The sequence below is a fragment of the Camponotus floridanus genome, unplaced genomic scaffold, assembly GCF_003227725.1.
Source record: "Camponotus floridanus strain SB8 unplaced genomic scaffold, Cflo_v7.5 scaffold23, whole genome shotgun sequence".
Lineage (NCBI taxonomy): Eukaryota > Metazoa > Arthropoda > Insecta > Hymenoptera > Formicidae > Camponotus > Camponotus floridanus.
The window spans coordinates 1,529,102-1,546,106 of NW_020229359.1; the positions used below are offsets into that span (position 1 = coordinate 1,529,102).

The following is a 17,005-nucleotide window of genomic DNA, read 5'->3' on the forward strand; positions in this document are numbered from 1 at the left end:
GCGCTCCGCCAGACAAGGGGTCAGGCAAGATCAATGGGTGGATCAAGTCTGGCATGTTGATCGAGCATCGCCGTTCCACGAATACGAGTATCTAAAAGCTTACACTGAGAGACGACACTGAAAAAGCGCCCGAAGGGACTAAGATTAAAAGAGCTCGAGTAAATAATGCAAAAAAAGCCCCTCGACTCGTAAATACGCGCGCGAAGTAGGTAAAGAAGAGAGCCGCTAGTTTACTTTCGGCAGTTACGAGAGAATACAGATGCTTCCCCGAGTTCGGTCCGCGGTATTGCGGTGCATTAATTCAAGTGGGATGCAAGCACGGTAGAATAAGCGTAGACGACGCTTCTCGGTCCATTCGTATCCGACGAATTGTTGCGAGCTCGAGAGGGCTGACACCCTTGTCAGCGCTATTAGCGCCGCTAATTATGCAGGTACGAGTCGGAGATGGGCTAAAGCGACCTGGAATACACAACGAGAGTAGGACCCGCGGTGTAGAGTGCGAAGAGTGATGAGGATGGACCCGTGCGAAGAGACGAGGCAGGCCGAGGCCGCGAATTCGATCGCGCGTCGCGCTCCCCGCGAGATTAGGATGCAGTGATCGGGGGAGGGGAAGGTGGTGGTGCGGTGAAGTCAGGTGGCGAGAGGAGGTCCACGGGAGTGGACGACGACGACGACGACGACGAGGATGCATCACGCCGGCGGCGTCGGTGGCGGTGGAGGTGGCGGCGGGGGTGGCGGCGGGGCTGGCGGCGGGGGTGGCGGCGGCGGCGGCGGCGGTGGCGGTGGCGGCGGAGCCGGTTACGTCGGCGGGCTACAGGAACGCGTGCACCAGGCTCCGCGACCGGTCCAGCCCGACAAGTGTCCCTACGAGACCTACCAGGCACAAATCCCGGATTGCTGCGCGGCCGCGGTGGCGGCGCAGGACCCGTATCCACGGCCGCCCAGCGGCTATGACGCCAGGTGCTACGACGAATGCCATCGCAGGACGCCGTATCAGGAGGAATCCTACCCTCAGGTATGCCTTGACACGATAAAAATAAGAATTAATTTTTAGAAGATTGGAAGTCTTTAGACTTCCAACTTTATGCGTTTCAATATCGTATATAAGGGTTTCTTCTGGGTCGCTGAGTTTAAATATCATGTCAGAATTAGGATTTGACAGTTGACAGCTGTCAATGTTGTTGTCAACTTCTATATAAACCGAAATATGTAGTTTTGGAAATCTAAAGATATAACCTATCTGAATTTAGATTTGACAGTTGGCAGCTATCAAAAAGTCTTTTTTATGAATTTATTTGCATTTTTTACCTCTGAATTTCGAATTTATTTTTATAACGAGATTTTGCAAAAGTATTTCATATTTCTTATTCGAAACTAAATATAAATAATTTTTTTTAAATTTTCAATCATATGAATGTTTTATGCAATTTTTCCATTTTTGTTATCGTATCAGACGGGAAGCTTATTTTTAGGCCCCACGGAGGTCGCTTATTTTTCGTCGTATAATACTAACATATATATGAAAGTTATAAATAAAAATCATAAAAAGTTTTGAAAAAACCTGTACATCCTCTAAAGACACAGAGTTCTCTTGTCATAGGACAGATTAATTTGTCAGTGACATTAGAGGGTTTCGTTAAATTAATTAAATACGAATTATTATCAAACACGAGCAAAAATTTTGTTATTAAGCACGATCAAAAACGAATGAGGAATAATTATTTTTATAATAATATATTATTTTTCCTAGAACTTTTTTATGAATTATGTAATATTATGTTATATTAATTATGTTACATTTATTGTTATATTCAATTTACTGATTCATTCTGTTTCTATTTGTGCGAGCATGAGACAGTTGAACCAATTAATTTTTTTAAGTATACTTCAAGAAAAATATTTTTTAAATAGTGCAAAGAAATTTAATTGTTAACAATGAATGTATTAGACATCATTAATATTAAAATTATTATTATTAACCGGTTGTATATGACACTCGATATGTTCGTGTTTACAACGTTATTATTAGCGTCAATATTTAAAGTATGAACACATCTATCAATACTTTACTTTGTTTAATCATATGTTTAAACATATGTTAAAAGCGTTTGATAGTTAATGCTAAAAAAGTGCTGTTATTTTGTTATTATATAACTGTGCTGACAAAATGAAACACAAATGCTGGTCATGCCTGCGAATATTTGCATAAATCACTAACAACATTGAAAAATAATTTTTTATAATGCTTGTAAAAGAAAATTTTGAATATACAATTACTAATCGCAAAGTTTTCGACCAACAATGAATCGTGTATTTCTATATTTTAAATTAATTTTTGTCAAAAACAAATGTGGTAAAATGGAAAACATTTTGTCAATATTAGCAAAAATTGGTTTGTGTTTGTAGATACACATTCCTGATTGTTTTAAAAATTTCAACAATATAGTTTTTTTATTTTACGTTATAATGGTAGTGTTATACATTATTGTGCAGAGATATTTGTTAAATTACGTATGCGAAGTTTTAACGAAATAAATAAATAGCGACTTTTGTGAAAACAATTTTAAAATATTGTATTTACATAGAAAAAATATATGGATATGGTCCATTTTTGCTTATATTTTGCACCTATTTATATTATGTATATATATGTACAATAATATAAATAAAATGTGTTTCATTGTGTTTTATAGAATTGAAATATTCGATTTTATATTTAATAGGCAAGAAATTATACAATATTCGTCTAAATGCGATTAATCGTAGTTGGCAGCACTAACTATAACAATAATTCGCCACTACGTGTCCCGATGTTGATTGAATTTAATATCGCGTCCAGGTGCAAGTATTACACGATTATCCAATAAAATCAAACGAGTTCGGTGTTTTATAATGAACACACTGCGAAGACTGATATTTATGATTATCGGACAGCGAAAATTGAATTTGCCTATTCCAGGGAAGTAGAAGCTTAGTTAGCGCGGAAAGAGCAGACTTTAAGATCATTATGATTCAGTGAGTTGAAACGATCGCTATCGATAACAAATCGCGAATATTCTTCGTGCATGAATATTCGCTGTTTTTTCAGTTATTAAACAATGAAAACACAAATAAGGGAAATTATCGTCCACAAAACATAAACATTGCTGCATTGTACACGCGAGATACAAAGAGAATTTTATATTATTATATTTAAAAATATAATGGAATACATACTTTTACCTTTGAACTTCAAAATACATTTTTATAACGAAATTTTTCAAAAAGCATTTCAATATTTTTTGAAATTAAATACAAATAATAATTTTTTTTAAATTTTCAATCATATGAATGTTTTATTTTTAAATAAATATAATAAATATAATAGAATATGATAAAAATTGAATGTTACTGCAAGCAAAAATTAAAGTTAAATTTTCACTAATAGTGTATGAGATACCAAGAAATAATATTGTCTTGCTTCGTCTCGAAATTGAAGACAAGATTAGAATAAGATTTTTAATTAGTTATCAAAACAAGTTAGTTAATTATCAAGACTAAGATACTCAAAATATTATTGTGATCTCTTGTCAAGATTATTGATTTTTAAAATGTTAATGTAATTATATATATATTTGTAAATTACATGAGAAAAAATCACTATATTATATACGAATTTAAAACATTTATTTATTAAATAAAAAAATTCATATTACTAAATTTAATATAATATTAATATAACAATAATAGCACAAGCTTGCGAAATTTTCGGTTTAGTTAATTACAAAAAGCAGAGTAGGTGGATCTGATAGATTTTTTGACACTGAAAACGAATCTGGCCGCAGAATTTCTCCAGCATGTCAGGTTTTTGAGTAATGTGTGATTAAATAGTCCAAAAATGCTATTTCGGCAAATTCATGAATTTATTATGAGGGAAGATAATTTTTTAAAATATTTCTGTCAATGGCATCGTATAGCATTAGTCTTCACCTTTCAAATCCATTTTTGATTGTTGTCGCACGATTTTTTTTTGCTGAGATATACAAGTTATAAGACTGGTCATGCATAGTAGTCCAATAAACCATTCCAATGATAACATTGAATTAAAAATTTTATGTGCTGAAAAATTGACAAAAAACAATACGCTTATAACTTTTCCACTAACAAAATGTCGGATCACATACATTATAATACTTTACCGCAGCAGAAAAAGAAGAGTAAGTAAGTGCAATTAGAACTTTCCAAGCGGGAAGAGAAAAAAGCGAAGGAAAAAAAAGAATACGCTCTCGAAATACCCTGGATACCATCGAAGTTTAAAGGTCATTCTACATTAGTCGCAAGCAGCCAATCGCATGAACGCAAGCAGAATACTAGTAGTACTTAATAACGGTACTAGCATTAGAAAATAATGTAACATCCTTAATGTAACATCACCGCTGAAAGCGTCGCGTTGCTAATCGTTATCGATTTATTTTTTCTACCGACTCGAACGACGCTTATGAATACGGTACACGCGTTCGCAAGAATGAGAATGAACCTCATCTTTCATCCCTCGTCTACGGGATGCAGATCCGTAGTAGCCGCACGAGCCACGAGTTTCTCAGCTCGTACAAGTTGGGCACAGGACCCGCTTCAACTTGGCCGCAGGAATCTTCCAAGAGCCATTATAGGATTTTCGGTATCCGAAAATTGATTTGGCCCGGCGCTTCGGCTCTCCAACTTACACCATCCGCAGACTATCGATTCGACGGGAACTGTTCTCGCCGAGAAGAGAGATCGCGAATCCCGGTGAATCGCGCGAAAATGGCGCTGTCGATAAATCGACGTTTAATTTAATTAATTAATTTTCCCGTGACATGGAAATGAATAATATCGAGCATTTTTTTCAGTTATTTACCTTTTTCGATCGCAATTGAGGATAAAGAATAATACCAATACATTCGAGAAGCTCGAATGAAGATGTTAATCTGCATCGACTTTCCTAAATTTAATTGCTGCGAAAGGTCTTCGCCTCCCCTCATCTATTGCAAATAACATCGACATGAATATGCATGAGGGAAAAATATCGAGTATGTAGAAAATGTCGATACTTGATATAAATGTTCGTATTTGATGTAAAAAAAAAGTAAAAGTATATATATCGATACCCTATTAAATTTCAGCATTGCTAGCCGCGGGGCCGCATCGCCCGCGGATGCAATTTCGCGGATGCATAACGCATATACAAAGCGATCACGTGCAGATCATCCATCTATTCCTCAATGTTTCCTTTCCGAGCGATATCATCGCAGATGGTTTCCTAAACGTGTATTTTCTCTACTTGATCTTTCTACATCGCATCATACGTTTTTCTTTTGGACGAAAAAATTTTTTATTACAATAGAATTAGGTAAATCTTCCAAATTTTACAAATTAAAGCAATTTAATTGAAATAATTAAGCAATTCATTTAAATAAAGCAATTTAAAAACGCTAATTTTTCTTGATATAAAAGATACGGATTTTTAAGAATAGTTTAATATAGCTATTTTATCTGTTATAAGCAATAACATATTTTCCAATTGTTTTTTCTTAACGAATTTTAGTAAGAAATTTCGTGCACGTGATGTTTAACAAATTAAAGATGTTATTATATTAAATATATAATGTGCAAATATATATTTAAAAATATATTTAACAAAAATATAATTAATATTATATATTTAAAAAAAATATATATAATATATATATATATATATATATATATATATATATACTTCCCTCCGAGCGCCCTGATAGAATAATTTACAAAATTTACCAATTCGAGAAGGAATCTTCAAAAATCGGCAGATTGCCGATCAAAAATCTTGTTTTCCCGCATTTTTCCTCTGTCGTGAAATCGCGGAGAAAGGTGCCAACTCTGTTTTTTACAGTCTCGATCGTTTGGAATCGTGTGGCAATGACGGTAGAACGATACCAGGCGAATTTCAGAATCCTGTACGTGGCTTCAAAGGCCATACACATATGTTCCGCTTATTTTAGCGATATCGATACTTTACTGTTAGGGGGGACTTCATCCCCCCGCCCTGTATCGAAGCGGAATGTAAAGATAGCGCGACAATACAATGTCGCAGGATCCCCGATGACGGTCGTCGCCCATATCGAACGAGGATGCGATGCGTAAGCCATGAAGTATCGCGGTAACTACGCTAACGGATATACGAGAAGAATGAACAAGAGAGAAACGCAACGAATAAAATTCCCTTCCTTTTGTACTTTTTCGCTATATATTTAATCCTTAATCCGGCTGCTTATTCAAAGAAAATTTAAAATAATAATATGCATTTGTTTTTTTGTAAAAAAATCATATAAGAGATCATATAAGAGATGCAAAGCTCGGATATTTTAATATCTTACAATTAAATTTTTCTCCTCTGAAAGAGGCGTATTATTGTATTATATTATTGTTGCATTTACATTGCAGTCTCTTTACCATGATGTATGCGATATTCCTTGTGCAATATTCTTGTGCTTGATATACAACAAAAATACATAATAATAGATCGTAGTAAAAATATTGATATAATTTATAAAACACGACATTTAAAAAATTATAGCTAGTATTTCATGATTTCATTTTTAACTAAAAGCGATAAACGATAACAATTATATTATTAAATGAAATGGTTCAAACTGAATTTTGTTGTGAGGGGTTGCTTATAAAAGCTATCTGTAATAACAAACAATTTTTTTACAATGTAATGTTTAATTTAACATATTTAATTTAACATACAAATTTAACATATTTAATTTAACATACAAATATTTTACATATTACACGAATTTTATTCGTTTCAAACGTTACAATTTTTATTATATCGAAATTGTCTACATTATTATAAAAAAGATATTATTAAATTAAATGATTCAAACTGAATTTTGTTGTGAGTATAGGGGTTGCTTATAAAAGCTATCTGTAGTAATAAACAATTTTTTTATAATAATGTGAATATTTCGACATAATAAAAGTTGTAGGACTCTGAAATAAATACAATGTAATGTTTAATTTAATACAAATATTTTACATATTACACTAATTTTATTCGTTTCAATCGTTACCATTTTTATTATATCGAAATTGTCTACATTATTATAAAAAGATTATATGCATATCTATTCGTTCGTTAATATAGATAGCATTTACAAGCAACTATATTATTATATTCACAATAAAATTCAGTTTAAGCTATTTAATTTGATATATATTTGTTATAATCTATCTCTTTTAGTTTAAAAGATAAAAGGGGATGGTCACTTTACATGGAACATTCTGTGTATATATATATATATATATATATATATATATATATATATGCTTGCCATTTTGAATATTAAATCTTTTCATATTTTAAGATATTTAAAATATTTTACATTTATATATTTGAGCTAGAACGATATCTCATTTACAAAAATAAATTAATCAATCGAATTGTAAATACATTTGAAACTCAAAAGTGTGTTTCACTTAAATAATTTATTTTTTTATATAACTTTTTATCGCGTGTCAAATAATTAATAATTAATAAAAGAAGTAATTATTGAAAATTTTGTATTTTGTACATGTGGTACTTAGCAGTATATAGTCTATATTTTTTTATCCGTCTTTATTTTATATTATATAATATATATAGTACATATTTAAATAAGAAATATAATTAATTTCCTTGTCATAATTTAATTCCATTCGCAAAATTTTTTTATAAGATAACATCTATCTAAAATAATATTATTTCCAAATTATTTTCAGTCAATATTTTTCGTATTTGTACCTAGTTAAGAGCTTTTGTCAAATCTATAAAAAGTACACATCACTCGTTTTAATCAATGAAGCAATAAAACAATGTTGGAAATGTTTGACTGGATTTTCATTTGTATTGTTTATTGTTTATTTTGAAAACAAATCATATTTGTATTGTTTTCTCATGGCATAAAAAAAAATAATTCTGCGGATCATCAACAGCAAAAATTGACTAAAAAAACAGAATTCTCGCTTCTTAATTAAAACAAATTTATCAAAAAATGTATCATTAAAATTAAAATCCAAATCATAAGCATACAAAATTATATATTTAAAACACAAGAAAATTATTTATGCTTTCGACAAAATTAGAGACAAATTTGCGACTTATGTCAATAAACCTCTGAAGCGCGTGCGATCATTATTGATTGATTTACGCGCGTGTCTTTTTTAAAATTCAATCACGAACGGAGAAAAGAAATTTGATACATTTTCAAAAAAAGATGTTCGAAAAAAAGAGTCACAATTCTGTTCCTGTAATCGAGGCAAAAGCGCGCAGTGATTTGTATTTCCTATTTCTTTCTAGGATGTATCCTCGACATTCCATCGGCCCCAGTCTAGACTGGGCTACGACGAGCGTCCTCAGTCCCGGGTGGGATACGCCTCGGATTCCAGGTGCACCAGCGGGCTCGGATACGACGACACCGGTGGGGGTTACCTGGATCAGAGTGACCCGAGGATGTATTGCACCGGCGGCTATTGCATGGGGGATACGATGATGGCGACGAGCAGAGGTGTATGCGGCGAGGAGGTCGAGCTCGACATGCGGAGGCACATTCAGGCCTGCGCCTGCACATGCAACCACATGGGCTATGGGAATTATATGGACTATCAGGTGAGTCAAATATATTCACAATTGACAAATTTATTTAATTGATAAAATGAGGGCTTCTCGGAAAAAGAGAGAGGAATTGTAATTGAAGATATATGAGGTGGACAATCTCTCGTAAGCATGAGAAAGGCAGGTAAAAATAACCCCATAAGTTCCTACTTTTCTGAAATTTTGGTCTGCAACGTATCTTTTGTCATCATCATTTACTTTCTATCGATCAAATATATTTTTCTTGGAAACAATTAGCTTTGACGAAATGATACAAGAATATCTTTTTTTTTAAATGATGTGAAGAAAAAGTCTAAAAACATATTTAAAAATATAAAAGAAATCTATCGACTTTAAAGTTTTATAAATTAAGAGATTTATAGATGAATGATTAATGATGAAGGTCATGGATGAATTAGAAACTTATAAACCATGCCTGGCTTTCGAACATGATATCAAGAATTCTATTATGCTTTTAAACACATTTATGTAATATAAAAATAAGTATTACAGTAATACAAAAATAAGTATTATTAAAATCTACAAATATAAAAGTTGTTGGAAAAAAATTCTCAAATTTTAATAATCTAACTTAAAATCTAATAATCTAACTTCAAAAATCTTGATAGAAATCTTGATTGCGTTGTAAAAAGTTTTATATGAATTTATGGGCTTATTTTTATCTTTTACTCTACATGCCTTTATCGAAATACTCTGTATTTGATGTTCAAAAAAATATTTGTGCACGATGTTCATTGTTGTCTACATTTATCAAAATTTAACTGCAGATAAAAAGTGAGGAAATTTAATCGTTTCACTGTGTAGTTTCAATTTGTTCTCGATCTCGAAATGATAGGAATATTTCAAATGCGATGATGAAATCACCTGGGCTTTGCTTTGTTGCGAATCATGCGTAATATCGCGCTTGTTACACAAGTGCGTGCACGCGCGTTTGTAATCGCGATGCGATATTGCGTTTTGTCGAGGACTATTCTGTGTGTGTGAGATAGAGAGAGAGAGAGAGAGAGAGAGAGAGAGAGAGAGAGAGAGAGAGAGAGAGAGAGAGAGAGAGAGAGAGAGAGAGAGGAAGAAATCCTTCTCTCGAGAGTCTCGTAAACGTTTCGTGATGAAGGATAGAAAGCCATTCGTTTCATAAATATAAAGGAAAAATTAGGCATCTCGAGATATATAAATATAATGATGAGATTTTTCTATCGCAAATCATGTAACTATGTAAGTAGGGTCGACACTGTTCGCAACTGAGTTTCTCGGAATATTACAAGTTGCTTCATCTCAAATTTTGAGATTACGCGTTCTTGCAAAGTTTAAAGATCCAAAGAATAAAATACATTATAATTAAAAAAATTGTTTTCCCATGTTTTAGAAATATAGAACTAGTATAAAATTCAAAGTTAAAAATACTTGACTCAGCTGTCTTCCATGAGGAAAGAATTGTGTAATTGTCACTTTATAGTTCATTTCTCTTCGCTTATGAAACATTCTAATGCATTCAGCGTCACCGTTGTGATGAGCTAATTTGCTAACGTATTCATAAAACTTACAAAAGACGACAGAGCCCGAGATGTAAATTTAAAGCCCTTATATTAATCCTTTATAGCAAGAGTTGTTATCTCGCTAGAGAATTTTAAAAGCATTCTATTTTTCATTGTTACATGTATATTTTTCATAATGCAATTTGATGAACTATTGATGAAAACATGTACATTCATTTATTTTTTTTTAATGCGATCCAAAATCCTTGTGACATATTCTCTCAATTGCTGCTGCATTTAACGTAGATATAAAATCGCGTGAATAATTTGACTCATGCAAATTTAACTTGTATTTAAAAAGATTATAAACAGAATTGAGAACTAGAAATCCGATGTGTAAAAATTCTTTATTAAAATTTCTAATAAATTTCTAATAAATTTGCCATACTTTCAAATTGATTCGTCTGAATTTTGCTCGAATCGATTGTCTTCAAGATACAGTACTTTTACCATTCGTCTCGCGATAAATACGTAATGTTCGCGGACGCGGGAGCTCATCGAATTATTACGAATCGCGCGATCTGCCCATCCATAAGTCGCCTCTCCCTAGGAGATCCCGACTTTCGCGTCTGCGCTTGCTATCAGAGGTAATTCATCGTGGTCTGAAAAATTCACAAGCAGCTTCCAGCTTTGAGACCTCGTCCCGCTGTTTGCTTTTTCCGTTGGCGTTTCATCTTTTACGTGCGACCGAAACTGTCCATGAAATACTCTCGCGGAAACTCGAAGAATAGTGAAAAAACAGGAAAGGCGAACGGGAAAAGAGAAAAAAGTACGGGAAAGATAATCGAAAAAAATGTAGTTTGTAGATTCCACCTGGATTTCTTCAAGAACAAATAATAATCGATCAATATGCGTTAAAATTAACATCTTTATAATCATGCGATAATAAATGTCTCCGCGAGACGTTCGTAAAGAATGTTTCAAGTATTTTGGCAAAAAGTGGGTAATCTCTCGTGGGCATGAATAGAAAAAATATAGAACTAGAACAGGTAAAAATAACCCTATAAGTTCCTATAAAATTTTTCCTACAATATATTTTTACCGAGATATTTGTCTTTAAAGTTAAAATTCGAGAAGTATTTTCTTTAATAACTTTTGAAAGATTTTGTAAATTTTGTAGATTTTTATATATTTTTTAATAATTATTATTTTTATGTTAAAAAGTTATAAATTGTATGATGAATTTCTTGATATCACATCTGAAAGTCAGGCACGGATCATCTGTAAATCTTCAATTTCTATTTACAAAACTTTGAAGTCGATAGGTTTCTTTTATACTTCTAATATTATATATTTTTAGATTTTTCTCTTTTATTTTTTCTAAAAACAAAAGAATACTCTCTTGTTTCATCTCGTCAAAACTAATTATTTTTGAGGAAAATATATTTGATTAAAAGTAAATAACGGTGATAATAAAATAATGATGATAAGAGATGGGTTGTGAAAAAAAAAATTTTTTTTTAAATAGGAACTTATGAGTTTTTTATCTGCTCTTTTCATTCTCATGAAAAATTGCTCACCTTTACCAAAATATAGTGTATATATTTCCAGATTTTTTCTATTATATCCCGTGAGAATATACATTTTTTAATATACATTTTTATGACAAATCTATGAAAATCTAATGCTGCGGATTCAGTGATGACTGTACTCCATATAAGTATTTCATTAAAAGTATTGAATATATATAAAATTCCGCGATTATATCAACAGCGTCGTCAAGTAAACGAAAGAAAATAGATTACATTTGAATTTTACATGATTTCTTCCTCGATCAATCATCACGCTCTTTGTTATACAAAATATATATATATATATATATATATATATATATATATATATATACTGTCTGCGATAAAAAGCAAAATTTTCACTTACAAATTTCCATTTTATCTTATCCCTAGATTATACAATAAATCATCTTTCTCTATCTGAAAACATAAATTTAATTAACCACGAATGAGATAATTATAGCACAGCCAGTCGAGAGAGATTCAACTACATTACATTCGCCGCATTCTGTACACTGGATTTTAAAATTACGAAAGATTAATAACAGAAGTATCTCTGTCCAATTTATCTGTTTATTATTTTCACGTGGAAACGCCGCGTTCCAAAAAATCACGGATTCGCTCGGAAAAGTACGCGCGGTTTTTCGAACTTTGACGGCGCGGCCTCATTTTACCGGAACATTTCGCGCAGAAAAAGGAACAAGGAGATGGAAAAAGAGAAAAAGAGAGAGAGAGAGAGAGGAGAAAAATTCATTTTGAAATGGGTGCTGCCTAACGGGGCCGCGCATCGAACTTCAGAGCCCGCGTCCTGGTTCGGACGAACTGCGATTCTGGCCGCTTGCCAGGGAATCGCGAAGGGATCGAAAGAAGCGAAAACGAATGAAAAAAAGAGACCGGTACATGCGCATATCTATCATCAAGATACCTGTCAGGTACGACGATGTACGTGCATATATGTGCATGTGTAGGTGTCTGTGTATGTGTGTCTTATCGAGAGCGTGTAATGTATGTGTGTGGCTGCGCGAGAGAGAGCGAAATGCGTGCAGCGACGAAAATCGTGTACACACGAGGCTCTCCGAAAAATCATTTCGAACAGAATAGGCGGGGGACGAGGGGGTAGAAGAGGTGGGAGGGGGAACAGGGGAGAGGGGAATCCATTCTCGGGGCGAGAAGGCGCGCAGCAGCCGAGTCGTTACTGCAGTGCGACGAGTAAACTTCGTCGAGTGCATAGATTGCACACTATGCGGGTTTCCGCGTGGCAGAAACATACTTATAGAGCTACCGTATATAGTGCGAGGATACGCGAGATTGTAAAAGTTCATAAACCTGTGTGTATTTCTCCCCTTTTCCTTTCGAATATGAAATATTCGTATAGTAAGAGCACGAACGAGAATGTAAAAGTTTATAAACCCGTATATATTTTCTCCCCTTCTTTCTTTTCGTGAATGTAAAATATTCAAGGGCAGGAATATATTTGGACAAAAGTATCTTTAAATAAGAACATTGAGTAATTATTAGAATTACATTTTTTTGATATGTATTAATTTTAAAAGATTTAATGGTTAATATTTTTTTCGATATAGATACATGCTATAATACGAACTTGTAAACAGAGCTTTAACCCAAACTAATTTGGCTTTCACTTCACACATTTCAATCGATTCTTTATCTACTTTCAATTATATGTAAATATAGTTATAATTGAACGAAAATATAAAAATTAATCAAGTTTGATAAAATAAAGTTTATAAATCTAAAAAAGGATGTAATTTAATATCGTATCAAAATCATTTTTTCTAAAATATTGTAATATATGAGTACATGCAATTAAAATAACCAAAGAATTCGAAAGACAAAAGAAATCGATTCCTCGTTACATTGATAGTGATTAATAAGAGACTAGCCATCAAATAGAGCGAGCGTATATTGAGAGTACGTTTCGTCCATATTTATGCAAAATCCTGCGAGAGAGATAGATATAGAATCTATGCAGAGAGATTCACCCTAGATTTCACTTACACGATTGTGCTAATGTATGTGTTTACAGATGTGTCTGTTAATATTATTGCGTAGTTAAGAAATAAAAATAAAATAGATGAATGTACAGCAGAATTTTGCAATAATTCATCAATAATATGAAAAATAATATGAAATAATATGAAAAATAATATGAAGTAATATGAAAAATAATATAAAATAATATAAAAAATTATTTTGACATATATTATTTAAAAAAATTTTTTAAATTATTTTTTAGTATTTCTATCATATTTATATTACTATAGAAATACTAAAAAATATTAATTTTAAAAATTTTTCTAAATTATATATGTCAAAATAATTTTCCCATATTTAATGTTCAAATAAAATAAAAATTATCATTATAATTTTATTATTATTATTCATTACTATAATAATTAAAATTTCATTGTTATAATAATTAATATTATATATATAGATCATTATTAAAATTTCATTATTTATCTATAACATTCATAATTAATAAATTTCATTTATATTCAAAATAGGATAATTAAAACTTGAACATGAACGGGAGTTGCCTAAAAATGGCGGACCGTTTCAAAAGTGGCCTCTTGATGACCAGTCTCTTATTAGAGAGTCTCTAATAATGACCATCTTGAATGCACTTTTCCTCCTGTTTCGTCGCGAATGCGGATATATAACACGACGGATATATGGCCGAGCAGTAGATCTTGATATTCCAAGTGTATTTGGGAATTAGGTAAAGAGATTCCATGGATTATATTTAGGAACTTCGAGCTTCTCTTGTGGAGGATTTCGGACCGAAGATCCTCGAGTTTCTCGGGACTATAAGTCAGAATAATAACGTCAAGGGAGAGTTCCTGTCAAGAGACAGATTAGTGATATATCCCCATCTCCTTCCCCCTATTAAAAAATTATAAAATCATTACTTTTATTTTGCATCGGGACGAATCTGTCTCGGCAGAGACATTTAAAATATATATCGTAACCGCACATGCTATAATTATATGCAACGATTAATTATGCAACGAGTTGGGAATGTATCAATTATTGCCGACTGCCGAAATTTCGTCTAACCACTATTAATCATCATTGGTTCGGAATGTCACGTTGATAGCGAATAAATTATTAAATCGTTGCGTCGTTATCATTAATTATCAATTGCCAATGGAATCGCCAGTGGGGCGATTATGCTCTAAGATACTCTCCGCTTGAATAATTCGTATCATTTGGTAGTATAATGACCGCGATAACTAGCCAAGATTTCCAATGTTAATCTCAGAACGTACAATGTATAAATGATACGCTTTCGATTTTATATTGACTTTTGCAATACTGATATTTGTGTCACATTATATAGAGTAAACATATATTACATGTCTGAATTTTTCAATAAAAAATGTATATTTAGATTTTTTGCTTTCGATGTTTTATTGTCTTTTTTATTTTAAAATGTCTTTTTTTATTTTTTTTCTTTAGAGAGAAAAAAGGATTATTTTTTTTAAAGAGAAAGAGGGAGAGAAAGAAAGAATATTATTTTATTATTATTATTATTAATCATTACTTTTATTTTGCTAATATAAATAATTATTATATGTAAGAGTTAATATACATGTACATACATATATTCGGTAAATAAAATGTCACTAAACAGATTGCCACTGCGGCTGGCAGCTTCTTCGTGCTAATTAAACTTGAGCATTATTAAACTTAGTTTAAACGATGATGTTATGTTCGTCTTATTGTTGTTGTATTACTTCAGCTAATTAACAATAGTATGTCACGAGCCAGTTATTTCCATTACTCGTATCATTCTATAAATAATGAATGAAGTATCATATTCTTATAAGACAGGAAAGTAGAAATAATTATGTGTACATTCGAGAAAAGATGATAAATAGATATAGAAAAAAATTTTACATATCGCCTCTCTCTTGAAGGAAGAATTCAATGAAGAGTTCATATTCAATTTATGGATTTTAACTGAATTTATCTGTCTTCATTAGCGAAATAATTAGTCTTTCGGGAAGTTGGGGACGTCAGAGATTTCGATGTAGGACATACTGAAACTCTAGATAATAAATGCAAATTACAATTTCCAAAGTGTTCAGACAAGGACAAGTCGTAAGTATGGAGCTTCCATTAGCATGCGACAGAATCAGTCTGTTCTATTTCTCGATAGATGCCAAATCTGTAAAATTAGTAGGAAAGCGCAACATGACATAAAATGGGAAATGTAACGAAAATAATTTTTGCCGTTAATTTAACTCGCGCTATTCAAAAAATAGGACAATTCAATCACATCTATTTATTTTACCGCAATGTTTTTACGATAAGGAATTTTAATTTCCGTCTGATACAGTAATATATTTAATGTGCCCAAATTGTCACCATTCTCATTTTTAATCAAAGAGATTTAATTTTGATTTTTTAACATTATTTTTCCTTTTTTATCAAGTTTTATTTAGATAATTGAAAAATAATCTAAAAAATTCCTTTGTCGGGATATTTCAGCCTAAATATTTCAGCCCAAATTGCGTAATAATGTATACATGTATGTAATAACGTGAAAAGGTCAAAAACAACGATAAAAGCTAATGTTCAACAATGTTTGTTGATGAAAATAGATTTTAAATTAATTAATTAATATTGCACCTGTGCGACATATTATTGATAAAAGCAGTAATAATCTTAGAATACCACGCGCGTGTTATTACATAACCATATAATGTCATTACGTTCACCGTTCGAGGAGAAAAAGTTGTGCTGTTTCTGCGTTGTTAACTCGGGTTAACCTCGATCAAACACGCGGAAGTACGGAAAAATCCGATATCCGTTGCGACGTTTGAACGTGGTAATCCGTTGTAGAAAATGCTACCTCAATGAAGGTACGCTAAATTTAGAAAAGAACTCGATACACGCACGTTCCTTCGCCGAGGAGCGGCCCACGATATTTAATCACGCCTTAATTAAAAAAGAAAAATATGTGAATTATAAATGCGCGGAAAAATATTCGGATATTCTCTTTCCGAGCTGAATAATTTTCTGTTATTATTCCTGCTCTTTTCCCGTGAGATATTCAACTCTCCAACAAGGATACGCAGAATTATAGGAGGCAACAGACAGTAATAGCAGAGGCTGGAATATGTCAGTCATAACATTTTTCCTTCACGGATGAGAGAAACAAGCGTGAAATATAAAAAAGAAGATTAAATCTCTCTTCCAAGAAAATAAAATTTTGAAGAAAAATAAGATAATTTAAGTAATCCGTGTAAAACACGATGCAAGTTTTGCACACATTA

At 32.2% G+C, this 17,005-nt stretch overlaps 1 protein-coding gene across 1 annotated transcript in view; it reads left to right on the forward strand.

Annotated features, from left to right (window-relative positions):
- Window positions 1-730: 730 nt before the first annotated feature.
- The window catches only part of LOC105255623 (dipeptidase 1), a gene marked incomplete at its 5' end in the record, with an annotated part of 99,723 nt that continues 83,448 nt past the window's right edge, over window positions 731-17,005 (forward strand). Inside the window, 2 exons of the mRNA XM_011265026.3 lie at window positions 731-1,015; window positions 8,342-8,650. Of these exons, the coding sequence (XP_011263328.3) occupies window positions 731-1,015; window positions 8,342-8,650 (594 nt within the window). The remainder of the gene's footprint in view (window positions 1,016-8,341; window positions 8,651-17,005) is intronic.